At 33.9% G+C, this 15,339-nt stretch overlaps 1 protein-coding gene across 1 annotated transcript in view; it reads right to left on the minus strand.

The window, feature by feature from the left end:
• LOC309890403 (histone-arginine methyltransferase CARM1-like) overlaps positions 1 to 15,339 on the minus strand; it is a gene marked incomplete at both ends in the record, with an annotated part of 67,693 nt that overhangs the window by 26,300 nt on the left and 26,054 nt on the right. Inside the window, 3 exons of the mRNA XM_082784223.1 lie at positions 1,925 to 2,035; positions 9,567 to 9,671; positions 9,887 to 9,993. Of these exons, the coding sequence (XP_082640349.1) occupies positions 1,925 to 2,035; positions 9,567 to 9,671; positions 9,887 to 9,993 (323 nt within the window). The remainder of the gene's footprint in view (positions 1 to 1,924; positions 2,036 to 9,566; positions 9,672 to 9,886; positions 9,994 to 15,339) is intronic.

A 15,339-nucleotide genomic window follows, 5' to 3' on the forward strand; every position in this document is an offset into this window, starting at 1 on the left:
CCCAAAGCCAATGGTTTCATGCTGTTTCTCTGTCAAGAAGTTGCCATATATTTTACTCACATTTATATTGCAATATAGTTACATACTTGATTTGATAGACTACAGATGCAACACGTACCCTATCACAACTAGTGATTTTGCTCACTTCTGACTTGGGCCAAGTTTTGAGTGAACAAAGACTCAATGAGTGAGCCAATACCCACTACCTGCTAGGATAAGCAAGTTGTCTTTTGCTATTTTTATTATGTTTTTGTAAAACCTGTGTCTATTATGAAACAAAGATACTGGACAACATTGCATCTATTTACAAAATCCTACATGAACTAAGAACCACTCTTCACCATTCCCTCTGATAGACACCTTCCATATATTAACCTTTGCTTAGTGTTGTCAATCAACAGCAAAAAAAAATCCTTTTAATTAGGTAGATTTTTCTAATTATCCAAATTATACTAAAACCCAGAAATCTTCTTTTAGTACTTAGCAGATAAGTCAGGCTAGTGCTCCCTAACCAATTCCGAAAGTAACAAACACATAATAATAAAGCCTTTTGTCAGCAGCAATATAAATAAGATAGAAGTAGGAAATGACCATATGAAATTTCTCAGGTGAATTCTATATATAATAGTATATACACATATCTTAGAAATAGAAAAGAGATAGTTGTGCTACAATATTTTATTCAGTATATGAATTAATGAAAAATGTATATGGGGAGATTATTAAGAGTTTTGTATTTGAGATGGAATGAAAAATACATATAATTTATAAATTTCTGCCTGGAGAGAAATAAAAATGCCTAGTATCCACATTTTCTTCCTTAAAATCTAAACAGATTATCTCAATTCCAATAACAGTGCATTTCCTTTACAGTATTACAATTAACAATTGGTCTTCACTAGCCTTTACCATGAGGCTGGGTTGCTGAAGGAGCGTAAGGGAGGAAGTTCCACTGAACTACTGCATACGCTTTGTGTGGGCTTTGAAGAACTATTGACTCCCAATCCTGCTTATGGACATTTAGAATCTAGATCAGCAAAGCAAAAAGAACAATGGACATCTGGATACTGCAACTTTTTTCTAGGTGTGGGATGAAAATTTGTTCATTTCTCTACTTTTCACCCTCTTTTACATTAAAGCTATTGTAAAAACTCAGATGGAGGTGATCAGCATTAACAAAATTTGTAACAATAATGCTCTCACTCTCCCCACGCATTCTGATGTTCACCTAAACAAGCAGAGACAGCAAGAAAAGACATGGAGATTTTTGCTGTTGCTGCTATTTAGAATTAGCACCTTATAGGTACCGGACTTTTCCTAAGGCATTTAGTTTTCTATACCATTTTCAGTGCTTAACTTACTTTGACTGATATTATAATACTTTGTAAAAGCAATGCCTGAAAAATATCTTTTAAAACTGAATACACTCTACAGACATGCCTTTTGTAAAAATAAAAACATGTTTTTTCATAAGAAGGGTGAATGAGTAAAAGGGTAATACTTATCAGGAAACTCAGTTAACTACCTGATCACATGGATGTTCAAGAGACCCAGGAAAAAACACCCTGATATTTTTGCACAGAACCCTTAAAAACAACATCTGTTTTTTTGTTGTTGTTGATTTTTTTTGTTCTTTGTTTCTTTGTTTTGCTTTGATTTTTGCTTCTGAAAGTAAAAACTTAATCACAGTTAGAACAACGAACACAAGTTTTTCACAAAACCAGTGATGCTATGTTTTACAGACCTGATATAATATTCAGGTCACCTTCAAAAATTACCATCCAAGATGTGTTGCCACTAAGATCTGATTTATTAGAAAAATCAAAATCAAATTTTTGACATTAGCCTTTTAGAGACAGAGTACTAGATCTCTAACATTTTCACACTATACCATTCTATCACTTGCCTCAAATAAAGCACTTACCTCTGAATATTTTGTCACTGAGTTGGCATCAACTGCATAGACTTTTCTAGCTCCAGCCTGCACTGCAAAAAATGAAAGGATTCCTAATCCAGAGCCAACATCTAGGACCACCTTGAAAACAAAAGGCACACCGAAAGAAATAAAGTATTTAAAATTCACTTTCTGACACCTCTTTTAAGTAACAACATTTTTGTTTGAATTTGACATGAAAAAATGATATAAAAATTATGAATTCGACATGAAAAAGTCAAAAAAAAAATAGTTTATAAAGAATCTGAATACCCTTGATCTGCAACAGCAAATTACATTCTAGCAGCAACAGCATATTTTTAAGAGACCATAGACTATTTTCAAGTGTAACTACATGCGTATATTTGGATGAAATAGGTTTTTCTATTAAACTTTCCTTGGGAGGACAACTTGAATACTGAGCCTAAGCCAAATACAGGGAGGGAGGGATGACATGACAGTAATTATTATTGAATACAGAACTATGTATTTTCAAATGAAAAATCATTCCATGATGTGGAAGTATTTTGAATAAAACTGAATTATATATCTTTGTTCTTATTATAAATAAGAACAATTATATATATCAATTATATACTTGTTCTGCTTACTGGATTTTTTCCCATATTGCTTATTCAATTACTTTGATTTTTACATCTATTTCACATCTCTGGAATGATAATGGAAAAAGAAAATGGGCCATCAGACTGAAAAAAGGATTCCAAATGTAGTTACAAGATGTCCACTGGAGAGTAATGAACCTATATGCAGGTCAAATTATATCCACTGTTGGATGGCCCTTGGGCACACGTTGAAGTGCTACGTGTTGTGACCTGTCCAAATTCATACACTTGTACTACTTTTCTCAGGAAGCCAGCTACAGAAGAGCTGATGGAAGATGAAGATGTCTGTGGCATCCCTGGGGAGTGGGAGGATTTGCAAGAATCTTCTGTCTAATGCACTTCTAGAAATGAGGAAGAAGAAGGTAGAGTATCTCCTCACTTTACGTATTTAAGAGGATGACTGTTAAGATTAAATGAACTATATAATCATGACTAGATTGATCATTCAAATCTCAGCAAGATGTTTCAACTATCATACACTTGTGCTGTATGTTAGATTACATTTATTTTTTGTTTATTTTAAATTTAGTCATTACTGGACAGACAGCTACAGCATTCAACAAAAGCCCTCACTCCTAAGAAAGTTAGGAAGAAGTAAGCTGTTGATTTCTTTATTTGCTCTCCAGGTAACTGACAGATCTCCCTTGTATTTCTCCAATACTCATCCAAACTGTTTTTTTTTTTTTTTTTTTTAACTACTTTCTCTCAAAACAAAGGTTTCAAACCTAGGCACCAGAGAAAGAATTTCCACTGTTGATTCTTCATAATGAAATTTCAGACATCCCTATTTCATGCTATACATGCATGAGTTTACTGTAGAGGAAGTTGCATGAAAAATGCACATAACTAGGTCATAGTGACCAGCTATATATTTATGATTTTCTTTTTTTTTTGTCTACTTCTATTAATTTAGATATCTTATTGTCTTATAAATATACTGTATGCCTTCTCTGGATGAATGTATATTGTCCTGTGAGTATTTTATCTATTGTGAGTGTTTCTTTACTGGATAACTTTCTCAGAAAAGCTTTCACAAATGACTCATCCTAGTTATGCAAACTTCATAAAGATATAAAGATAGTCTCAAATTTCAAAAGTCCTGGTCTCAAAAGTCCTGACTTTTCAACCTCTGTTAGTTTTCAGTAATGATTTCCAGGTCTTTGTTGTAGTTCTTGAGAATTCTTCATTCTAAACGAATGAAAAAATTAGTTAAGACTGATCATGCCATCTTGGCAAAACTAATAACCTTTGAAAAGTTCCATAAGTTCACTAAATCTTTCTTCATTGTATACTGAAAATTTTCTGTAATTACTTTGTGAGTATGTAAAAATTGTGTGGAGGTTTGAAAACTTTTTAAGCTACATATAATATTTTTCACCATGTGTCCTGACTCTTTCATCCCTCTACTTCTTTCATCCTGTAATTCAGAGTTTGGTTTATCTGCTCAAGATGGAGCAAAAATGCATAAAAACTCTGAAACTCTGTAAATGTTTTGAGAATAAAGGGAAAAAAAAAAAAAAAAAAAAAGAGAAATATGAAGATGTCATGTTGATTGCTACAGAAATGCCTTAAAGTTTTCAAAAATTCAAATGTCTGGAGACTGCATCTGAAAAAAAAAAAAGATTCCTCTTTGGATAACCAAAAATATATAGAGGTGCTGTACTGCATTTTCCTTCTTCTTGTGCAACTGCAAATCATACAGCAATTAAAATCACCTTTTTAATTATTTATTTATTTGCATTCTATATAGAATTATATACAGAAAATATCACATGGGGTCAAAGTAGAGCGAAAATTGTTTTAATTCATGCAGATTAAAGTTGAGTTTACTTTACTAAACTTTACTACTTTACTTTACTTACTTTACTAAACTTTACTACTTTACTTACTAAAGCAAGATTTTTGTCAGAACAAAGCCAAGTTGCTGTTCTTCAAATAATAAAATAAATCTTTGATGGAGATTAGGTGAATGATACCTGGATCCTGTTAACATTAATGACAACAGAAATTCTTGCTGAAAACCTGTTTCATGTTAAGCATCAGAAAAAAGTTATGTTATATCTGTCCTGCCAGGACTATTCTGTTGGGTTAAGATCCCCCCTTTTTTAACTGTAATTACTGTTATTTTTTACTGATATTTTGATGTGTATACATCAAAGATATGGATCATTTAGAGTATAGAATATATAGAAAGATGAAAGAGGTGAAAAGTATTGAACAATATTTTTTTTGTCTACCTGAAGGCCTTTAATAAAAACACGATTATGTTCTTTGTTTTGTTCGAAATCCTTCAAACTTTTTTATGATGTATGACTTAGCCTTCACTTTATTATTTTAGCAACTTGAATTGTCCTAAATAAATTCAGTCTTTTGTAATTACAAAGCATCTTATTTAAAATGCATGGATTACTTAATTATTTATTTGGATGATCTTTTTCTTCTTTGTTCTTTTCTGATTTTTGAAGATTAAATCCTGGGCCAAGCTCTCCTTCTACTTTGGCTTCAGGCAGAACACAGTCCTATATGTTCAGCCTTTAAGATTCTGAAAAGCTTGTCATCATCCTCCTGTGGATTCACTTCATGAAGACCTGTTTTTTGTTTGTTTGCTTGTTTTTCCTTGAGGAAGAGTAAATAACATGCCTGTAATTCTTAGTTGCTGGAGGAATTCCAGCAACTTCCCTTATCTTTTAATTCCTAATCATACTAGGGTCTTTCCTTTCAATTAATTAGAAAGGCATTTTTACATCTAAAAGTGTCCTCTGGCTTAGGATTTAACATCTGTGTCTTCCACAGTCCACTTCATGCTTTCAGTGAAAATTTTTAATATTTTTCTAGAATGTTTTCTTTTAGAGACTGAACTGGTTGCTCACAGAGTGTGGAATCTCTATTCTCAGATCCATTCAAAATGTGACTAGACAGATCGCAAGCACTACATTTGTATTAAAGACCTCCAGGGGTCCTTTCCAAACCAAAGTACTGCAATCCAATGATGCTATACCACACCTTACTCCCCAACTGGCATTGCTGCAATCATTGCCATGTCCTACAGAAAGCCTTCCTTGCTTCACATAGGAAGAGCATTCTACCACCATACAGAAGAGAAGGCTCTGGGGTGACTTCACTGCAAACTTTCAGTACTTGAAGGGGACTTAAAAAAAGATGGAGAGATAAAGGGTGACTCTTTGCTCAAACAGCATGAAGGGTAATGGCTTTAAACTAAAAGAGGGAAGATTTAGATTAAAGGTTAGGAGGAAATACTTCATTCACTCAGAGGGTGGTGGCATTGGAACAGTTTGCCCAGAGAAGCTGTGGATGCCCCATCCCTTGTATTCAAGACCAGGTTGGATGAACGTTGAGCAATCTGATCTAGTGCGTGATGTCCCTGGCCATGGCAGGGGGGTTGGAACTAGATGATCTTTGAGGTCCCTTCCAACCCAAGCCATTCTATAATTCTAAGATTCTAATTCTATGATTCTAAGATCAGAGCTGTAAGAGCAATCAAGATGAAATACTGTGAAATTCAATATGTTGTACTAACATACACATTTCTGAAAAGTAAAATTTTAAGATAGGTAAGAATTTTAAGATAGGTGGCTGGGGCATGATAGTGTCATTCAAATTTAAAGTAAAGGTTACCGATAGATTGTATGTGTTTCGGTATTTACTTTGAAATCTGAATGCAGCTAATTCAGTATTACCAGAAATTGTAATCAGGAATAGAGGATACCTTACCCTCCTGAACACAGTTCAGTACTGCTCCTCTTTGCCTACACAGATGAATAACATGCCAAATGTGAATTTAATGGGAATTACTCACATGTGGTAATAGGCTTGCATACTTAAGTACTTGCATAATTGAAGCCCTGAAAAGGACTTTTGCAAAAAAGGGGTGAGGAGTTGAAGAAGGAAGACTGTAAGAAGGCAAGCATATAAAACTAAAAGCAAAAATGTCATATATCTACAATTACATTTATTATTCAAAATTACTATATATCAGCAAGATTATATGAAGAAAATATTCCTTTTTAACAAACAACAAACAAAGAAACAAATAAAAATACACACACACACACACACAAAACAAAATATGTGCCTTTCCATAATCTGAATGGTTAATTTCTGTGATCCTTCCTCCAGGATCACTAAAGATATTCTGATTCAAGTTGCTTTGCTTTTAAGTAAACTATTTGTAAAAAGATTATGAAGAAAAAAAATAATACATGTAAAAAGGCTCTGAAATTTAGACTTGTTTTAGAAGAAATACAGATGTGTCAGCTTGTACTCAGTTTGAAACAGCTTTACATGCTGCTACTGTATTTAGTTGAAAGCCTTTTTTCATTTTAACTAAGTAAAACACCTTAATTTACCTCTTCTGGCAATACAACTATTCAAAATCCAAGTTTTACTTTTAAAAATAGTGAAAGTTCTAAGAAGTTTCCTTCAAAGGGTAAACATGAAGAGTATATATCAGTAAGGACTACAATATTAATATGCAGTATCCAACCTTAGATTCATTATATTCTGAATGAGCTCTCCTTATTCCTTTAAGATACAATATACATAGTCAACACAAGTTCTGTCCCAGTTGGTTCCATAGTGCCTTACCTCTAAGACACAGTATGTTTAAATTTATCACCAAGAACCCTCTCAATGGGTCAAGCACAACTCATATTACCTGTTGCATTTTCTCATAAAGATAATTTTTAGAAAAAATAAAGTCTGGAGTAAGGAAAATATATCCTATCAACAGATAACTTTTGACTACAAGCAAAAATGTCAATGTAATATACCATCTGAGAATCTAGGGAAGAAGGCAAAAAGAAAAAGAATAAAAAAAAAAAAAAATACACCGAGGGAATGCAGAGTAGGCAGGAAACAGTAAGTCAAATAGCAATTGAATGAAATTTCTTTCAGTAATGAAGGTATGAAAATAATTATGTACTTTTTGCCGTTTTTAATCTCCTCACTGCCATCATTAAACATTTGTCTGCCCTGCATTTCCTGGATGTAAGATAAATGTAGCTGCAGTATTTCCAAATTGGCCTGCTTCAGTCTCAGCACAATTGGGTTCTCACGTTCTCATGGGAACGTTTTTTTTTGCCACAATGTAGATAGTTCAAGTTTTTTTCAGCTACATTTACTCTGAAAATTGCCATTTCTCAACAGAATCAGGAAAAAGAAAGATCATTTTCTACAAGGGTGGCCAACAACACCCAGTGTGTAATAGTTTTACTAATAGGTATGTTGAAGAGAAGCCAAGGCACCTCCAACAGTTGGGAAAACAAATAAACCAAGAGTAAAAGTAAGGAAGCTGTACTGCTGTATAGCAGCAACATTTCCCGGAGAGGCAAAGACTACAAAAGGCCTGAATTCCCTACTGCAGGCACAAAGATGAAATTAAGATATGTTACCTACATACAAAAATCATCCTTTTGGGTTATAATATGTGAGTATCCTAACCGGCAAGAAGTGAATTGCAAATAAAATCTTTTCTCTGTTGTTTCTTTCATCATATACTAAGTTCCATGTTCCAGTACAAAATTTAATCCATTAATGATACAATAGCTCTGCTTACCGAGCTGCTATCATCCAATACCACATGCTTTGGAGTTTGATTCTGATGCTTATAGAAAACTGGCACAGCCCTGTGTACAACACTAGTTTGCTAACTTTATTGAATTAAATAGGAGAGAAGAATTATCTCAGGCCAGAAAGAAATTACAGAGACTGAAATCTCTTTCTAAGAAGGTAAATATTTAAGTATAGTTTCTAAAGAATCATGTTTTGCCTAAGTCACATGACAAAGAGAAATCATTTGACTTGAATTTATTACTAAAAATAATTAATATCTAAAACATAACAATCTTAAAATAATCAAAATAGATTTCATACTTACAATTCTCCTCATTTTGGCTCTAAATATGCTACACTTTTAGAGGGAAATGTTTTGTTCAATACTTGCTTATATGTTATTAAAGACTCATTTTGGTGATGTAGAAGACCATTTGTGCTGGTATGAGTTGAAGTAAGAGGCTCCTTTTAGAAGATGAGAGAAGGAAAGGGAAAGGGAGAAAACACAAGAAATGACAACAGGGTAAAAATATATATACAGAAATTTAACTTCATTCTCTCCATCTTTATTTATTTGCAGTATTCTGTCTGGACATCAGAAGAACAACTCACATGATCTCAGTGGACATTCTGAGCCCTTGAACACAATCTTGCTGGGTGGCTAAGCTGCTCTTTACAAACTGCCTATTAGCTTACAGAATGTTCAATGTGGTCTAATATTTTTTGCTATTTTTCATTATTTTTATTAATATTTTTATTAAGAGAAGTGAGCAGTGTCATACAAGGATCTGCAGATGACACAAACTTCAGTCAACGAAAGAACAGATATGTACTGAAGGTAACTGACAGGTCAATACAAGGTAAACTCAACTCAGTGCCGAATAATATTACTTTCGGAAAATCTAAACTATTCTCATACCGTCCAAGTTCAAACTGAATTGCATCAAGGCCAGGAAATAGAAGAAAAAAAAAAAAGAGTGAGCCTAAGCACCATTATGAATTCTTTGGTGAAGATCAATGCTCAATGAATAAATGTAGTCCCAGGAAAAAAAAAGTAAATAAATACAAGATTTATAAAAAGTACAGTAAAGAATAACTAGAAAGTCAGAATTCTGCAGTATAAATTAATTGTATGGCATTGTCTTCACTACCATGTATAAGTCCTGCCGATCATTCTCAAAACAGATGCCATAGAATTTATGGTGACTGAAAGATAGTAAGAATAATAATGTGTCATGCACTACTTTTTCATAAAGAAAAAAGCTGAGAGGACTTAGAATGTTGATCTCAGAAGCAAGATTACATAACAAGAAATGACAAAATCTCACCAAAAATTGAGGAATGATTAGCAATTTCAATCAAACGGTGTCTCACAACATAAGAGCAAAATGACAAAATTAGAAATCACACTGCAACGTTTAAGACTTAACAGAGCTTACCTTGTCTTTAAAATCTATGTGGTTCTGCACTATAGCTCTATGGTAAGTGGTCGTCCTCACAAAATCCTGCATCATAATCTGTTGTTGAGACAGACCGCCATAAAACTAAAAGGAAAGGAGGAGGTGAAGAAAATGAGAGAGAGAGAGAGAGAGAGAGAGAAGATAAATCCCATTTCTATCAGTCTTACTGGTACTTAAATTACAAAGATCTTGACCAGTCTGAATAAACCTAAGCAATCTTTCTAACTGGCCTGGTGACTGAAGTCATGAAAATAACAGCAATTTAGATTTCACAAATCGGCACTGAAAACTTTCATTACCTGAAAATACTGAGTAGCAGATGCTTCATCTGTTCTCTGACTGAACACAGAGGTAGCTTTCTTCTGCTTCCAGCCTATCTTCAGTACATTTGAAAATATGTTGTATTCTGGAAAAGAAAAATAGAAAAGGCACAAATGTAGAAAAACATACAAGGATAGTAAATTAAGATGAACATCCAGTGACAAGATAGGAACAGATTCACTCATACTTGAGAGTAATGTTTCATTTGGCTTATGGTGTTCTTAAAGACACAGAAAATAGTTTTTAATTTCATTAAACAGAGAAGAATTTTTGCGAAGATCAGCCTCTAAATTTTTAAGAAGTACCTGGATGAATGCAACAATATTGTCAAGGATTCTTCATTCATGTTAGCTAACTACTGTAAATAATTGCAATGGTGAACTCTTATCAGAGGAGTAGCTGAACATGAGACTCCACCTACTATTTCAGTTAAACTATACTAATCCAGTCTCCAGAAAGAGAGAACCACCTAGGGTTATTATGAAATACATATATTTGAGTTGGGAGATTTAAAACCTATAATAAAACACTCAAAATTTAATTGGCATAAAAAGCCAGGCTGAGCATCAATTATCTTCCTTTAGAAGCAGTCTAACAAAAAAAAAAAAAAAAAAAAAGTTCAGATTTATAACATTTAGGCTTCTGTGGACAAAATCAATTCTGTTATTATCAAAGTAACAAGAAAATTCTAGTTGACCTAAAAACAAAACAAAACAAAAAACTTGAAAAATAGTAAACAGAAGGGCTCCTGTCCCAATCTTAAAAAAATATCTGACCAACCTCTGACACAAAGTAATTCCTTACATCCAAAAGACAAGGACATGCCAGTAAGTAAGCAGAGACAGTATCTAGAAATATTGAAAAACTGGCAGGTGAGGGCAAGGAGGAGAGGGGGGGAACAGTGGCGGGTAGGGGGAGATCTTATAAATAGAGAATAAAAGCAGAGATGGAAACTTCTGCTTATACAAGGAAAAGAGAAGATAGAGAAATCAAGCCATTTCCATTTGTAATTTGCTAAATACAACAGGAGACTCCTGTACAACTCACAGATTTTCAATGAAAAATAACAAGTGCCTGGAGCATATAAGTATGTGCACTGGGAAGCACCTGTTAAATGCTCTAGTTCTTTGGAGATAGTTTGATAACAATTTGATAATTCTAATAAAAGCCGTTTGAAGTAAAGGGTTTGAAGTAAACATTAGAAATGACTCATTAGTAAACTTCTCAAAATAGTAACCAAAAAGAAGGATTTCCTTAACCTTTCAGGAAATTATGAAATCTGCAAAATAAAAATTTTGTTGCACTGATCCTTCTCCAGTGCAGGAAGCTGGTATATCCAAAAGCAAAGAGAGGCAAAAGATAGCAAGTCACTTCCCATTTACCTTTGGAAATCATGACAAGTTCAATGTAAGGATATCTGGGAATGAAATCAAAGACCCATGTCTACAGGAATTGACATAAGTATAGTTAATGCAAAGCTACCTTTACTGAGTCAAAAAATATTTTTGAATAGGGCAAGACCAATTGTAGAAATTTTTAAATACTTGGTAAAATTGTGTAATAAAGACAGCAATTGTGTAATAAAGACAGCAAAGACCACAGTAAAAGTTTCACAGCCTATCATTGTTTTTATCCAAGCCTTCCATTGTTTGCACAGCTAGGAATCACTAAGGCTTGAAAACTGGATAAAAAAGCTCCACTTCTGAGGTAGTCATATGTTGTTTCAAAAAAATGACAAATAGCCATAGTTCCTCAGAGAAATTTGAATGAATTGAAGACATAGCCCCTTGAAGTTCTTGGGCAACTCCAAGCTAGACTAATATAACAAAGTTCACTCCTAAACCTCTGGAAAGTAAGGTCATTTTTCCTAGTTGAGATTATTAGCATTCTAATAGCTGTAACGATATGACTTGTCAAAAATCTGGAGCAATAATATCATAGAATCATAGAATGGTTTGGGTTGGAATGGCTCTTAAAGACCATTTAATTCCAACACCACTGCCCTGGACAGGGACACCTCCCAACAGAACAGGTTGCTCAAAGCCCCATCCAACCTGGCCTTGAACACTTCCAAGGATGGGGCATCCACAGCTTCTCTGGGCACAGCTCTTAGAAGCATTACAGCACTAGTTTGCTACAAACAAGTTTAACCCAACCGCAGCAGAAAACAGTAGGGCAGTGATATTCTAAAAGAAAATTCATACACCTATTCTGTAATTTGTTGTAAACACAAGCACCTCACCTACTGATTAAATCTGCTAGAGTGCTCAACTGTAATCACTATGCGCATTATCCTAGACCATTACTAGGTGAGATAAAGTAATCCTAACTCATTTCATAACTTCTGTCACGTCGACTCAAGTGGGAAAAAGATGTCACACATCTGAATTTCAGGTGATATGAGGACTCAAAATTGCTCAAGTTGGTCCAAAAGTAATTGTAAACTCCAGTGAAAATGTACAGATGCTTTCAACATGCCCTTTTCACTCACATATACAAGGATGATGGCCAGAATATAACAGTAAGTGATTGGATCATGACAAAAGATGAAGAAAAGCACAAATTGCAGCATCAGTTTTCTACTGCAAGAAGCAAGAAACAGCTTAAAATAAATCAGTCATTCTGTTATTTCTCTGCTTTAGAGAGACACCACCAGAAAAGCAACTAACAGCAGAGATATTCTTAAGCTTATCCCTTTTTTTTTTTTTTTTCCTTCTTCTACTTGACAGTAAGAGATAATGCTACAGTTTCAACAACGTGCTCATCTCCTTTCAAGTTGCACGTCAGCATTATCTTCATACCTCTGCAGAGACTTTTTGGCAACGCAGAAGAACATCTTTGGTGTCCTCCTGAAGAACTGATTTCAGAACCAGGGCAGGGTGAGAAAAATTGGAAGAAGGTATCCAGAGAGGTTATGCAGTGAACTTTTTTATCCATGGAAGTTTTCAAGACATAACTGTATAAAGCCCTGAGCAACCTTGGGTGGAACCTGCTTTGCAAAGGAGATTTGACCAGGTAACCAAATGAGCTCTCTTCCAATTGAATTATTTTATGATTCTATAAAAAAAAAAAAAAAAAAAAAAAAAAAAAAAAAAAAGAAGTATGACTTGCTTGTGGTACAGTACTCCTCTATATACAAGTAAGAAGTTTGTACTTGGCGCTCTCCAAGGTGCTGGCAAATGACACAATTAATATTCACTGAGTTGAGGAGATATTAACATAATAGACATCAAAATAGAAAGAAATAACAAGAGACGGGCAAAGTTCCTCCACAGTCTTTCATAACGAACCTCAGATGCCCTCAAAGCTTTTATAGTAGAGTATTTGTAAGACCACAAAAAGCTCTGACAAGCTATAACAGAAAAAAAAATAAAATAAAATAAAAAAGTGTAATTTAATTAATCTATCTCTAAAAAAATAGACACTAAAAATCCTCTCTGTTAGATGGCAGTAAAGATTCAGGAATAAAAGAAGGAACAGCATTAGATCTAATACAGCTCAATCTTTTCACAAACTTTTAATCCCAACTCCACATTCTACACACTTATCCATGACTAACACTGTGAGAAAAAACATCTGAGGTTAAACAAAGAACTTAACTTCAACTACTGTTAAAGTAGTTCTGTAAAGAACTTCACTTAACTACTGTTGTTGCATGAGAAGTGAAAAATGCACTTGTGAAAAACAAAACAAAACCAAAAAACAACCAGCAAAACAAACTTCATCACTTATCCATGAAAACGTAGTGAGTCCACCTTTGAGAAATACTCATATCTTTCTGTGATCCCATGCTGATTGAATAAATATACCATGAAAATTCCACTCCTGGCATGAATTTGCTACTCTTCATCTCTTCAGTGATTTTCTTTTTCTTCTAACACTTACAAATAAAGCATTCATCAAAAACCTTTTAGTTACTTCTACTTACTACATAGCAATCACTAAATACCAAGTTTAGGGAAGGAATTATTTTTGCAGATGTGAATTTAGGATTTTGTTTTGCTTTTGAATGCAAACAGTTAAAGGATTCAAAAGGAAATCACTTAGGGCATACAGAATTGCCCAGGAATTTTTTGTAAGAATTACTACCAGTTTCAATTATTTTCTGAGAAATGTTTCAAATATTTTCTGAGAATTCAGACATATATTCATTTACGTGACTCTCAGGGAAAACTGCCAAATAATACATTTTTGTATATTAAGAAATACACATAATTATGAATATTAAATACAGAAAAAAAGGAGTAAGCTATTGTGCACACTCCACACATGACACAAAGTACACAAACTGTTCTGTCTCTCTTCAGCACAGACAACCAACATTATGTTTCTCCCTTTTGTAGACTGTCCCAAAAGAAAGCAAAGCATTTCTCTTGAGTCTGTGTTTTATATCCAGCAAGTCTATTTCTTATATCTAACAACTATTAACAATAGCCTATCTTTTCTCTATTTGCTTCTGCATGCAAATACACTAAGCTGTTACCTTATGTTTTCTATAAAGGAAATTCTTTATTAGCTTGGACATCATTCTGCTTGTGATATAAAATATAGTTTTATGTGCATATTGATTAAGGTCCTTAAAATGAAATTTTAGTTTGATCTTCTGAAGAATCTGGAAACTTAAGCTGTCATACAGAGAAATACATGAAAAACTGTCCCTAGCTCTTATGAAAAATGGATTTTCTTCTTTCTTAATGGTAGAAGGGAATAAGAAAAGAATCTACACCAAAACCAGACAGCCTGGACTACTGGTGGGTCACTTATTTTAAAACCAGGAGTTAAGCATACAAGACCAAAAATAAGCAAAGTATTTTTCAAGAACAGACAAAGGCTATTTGCTGTTAATCCTCAGTCCTATGTTCTTCACCAAGTTTCTAGCACTCTACAAATCTTTTCCTTTGAGGCTGTAGGGAATTGAATTTCTCATCTCAGGGAAAAATCAGCTAACCTCTCCAGATCTTTTATCATCTTTACAAAATCAATCTTGGCTATAATGCTTCTTTATTGGAGGGTATTGCCTAGCAATCTGAATGTACTGCTTAGAATGTCACCACTTTTTATTTAGTTCTGACTTTTTGCTTGTTTATCTATATTTAAAAAAATAAAATTTTTAAACAGGAATCTGTTTACTCATGAAATTTGTGGGGTTATCAGGGGTTATACCTGGAAACAAAAGGTCTTCTGCAAAATCCAAATTCATGTGCTTTTGTCTGGGGGGGATGGGCACAGGTACTTCTTGATGCCATGCTAAGGTTTCTTTCTAACCTCCCAACTATTTCATTAGCTTTATTGTCTGGTAAAACTGTAAACTGGGAAGAACATAGGAACTCTTCTTGGCTGTCTTCAAAGAAATATCTTACAATTTTCACTGACTGAAAAATAAATCCTTATGCTCTCATTGCCCCAATCACTAAATCAACCAGCAGGTTGA

The sequence above is a fragment of the Aythya marila genome (genome assembly GCF_965140915.1).
Source record: "Aythya marila genome assembly, chromosome: Z".
NCBI classification, from domain to species: domain Eukaryota; kingdom Metazoa; phylum Chordata; class Aves; order Anseriformes; family Anatidae; genus Aythya; species Aythya marila.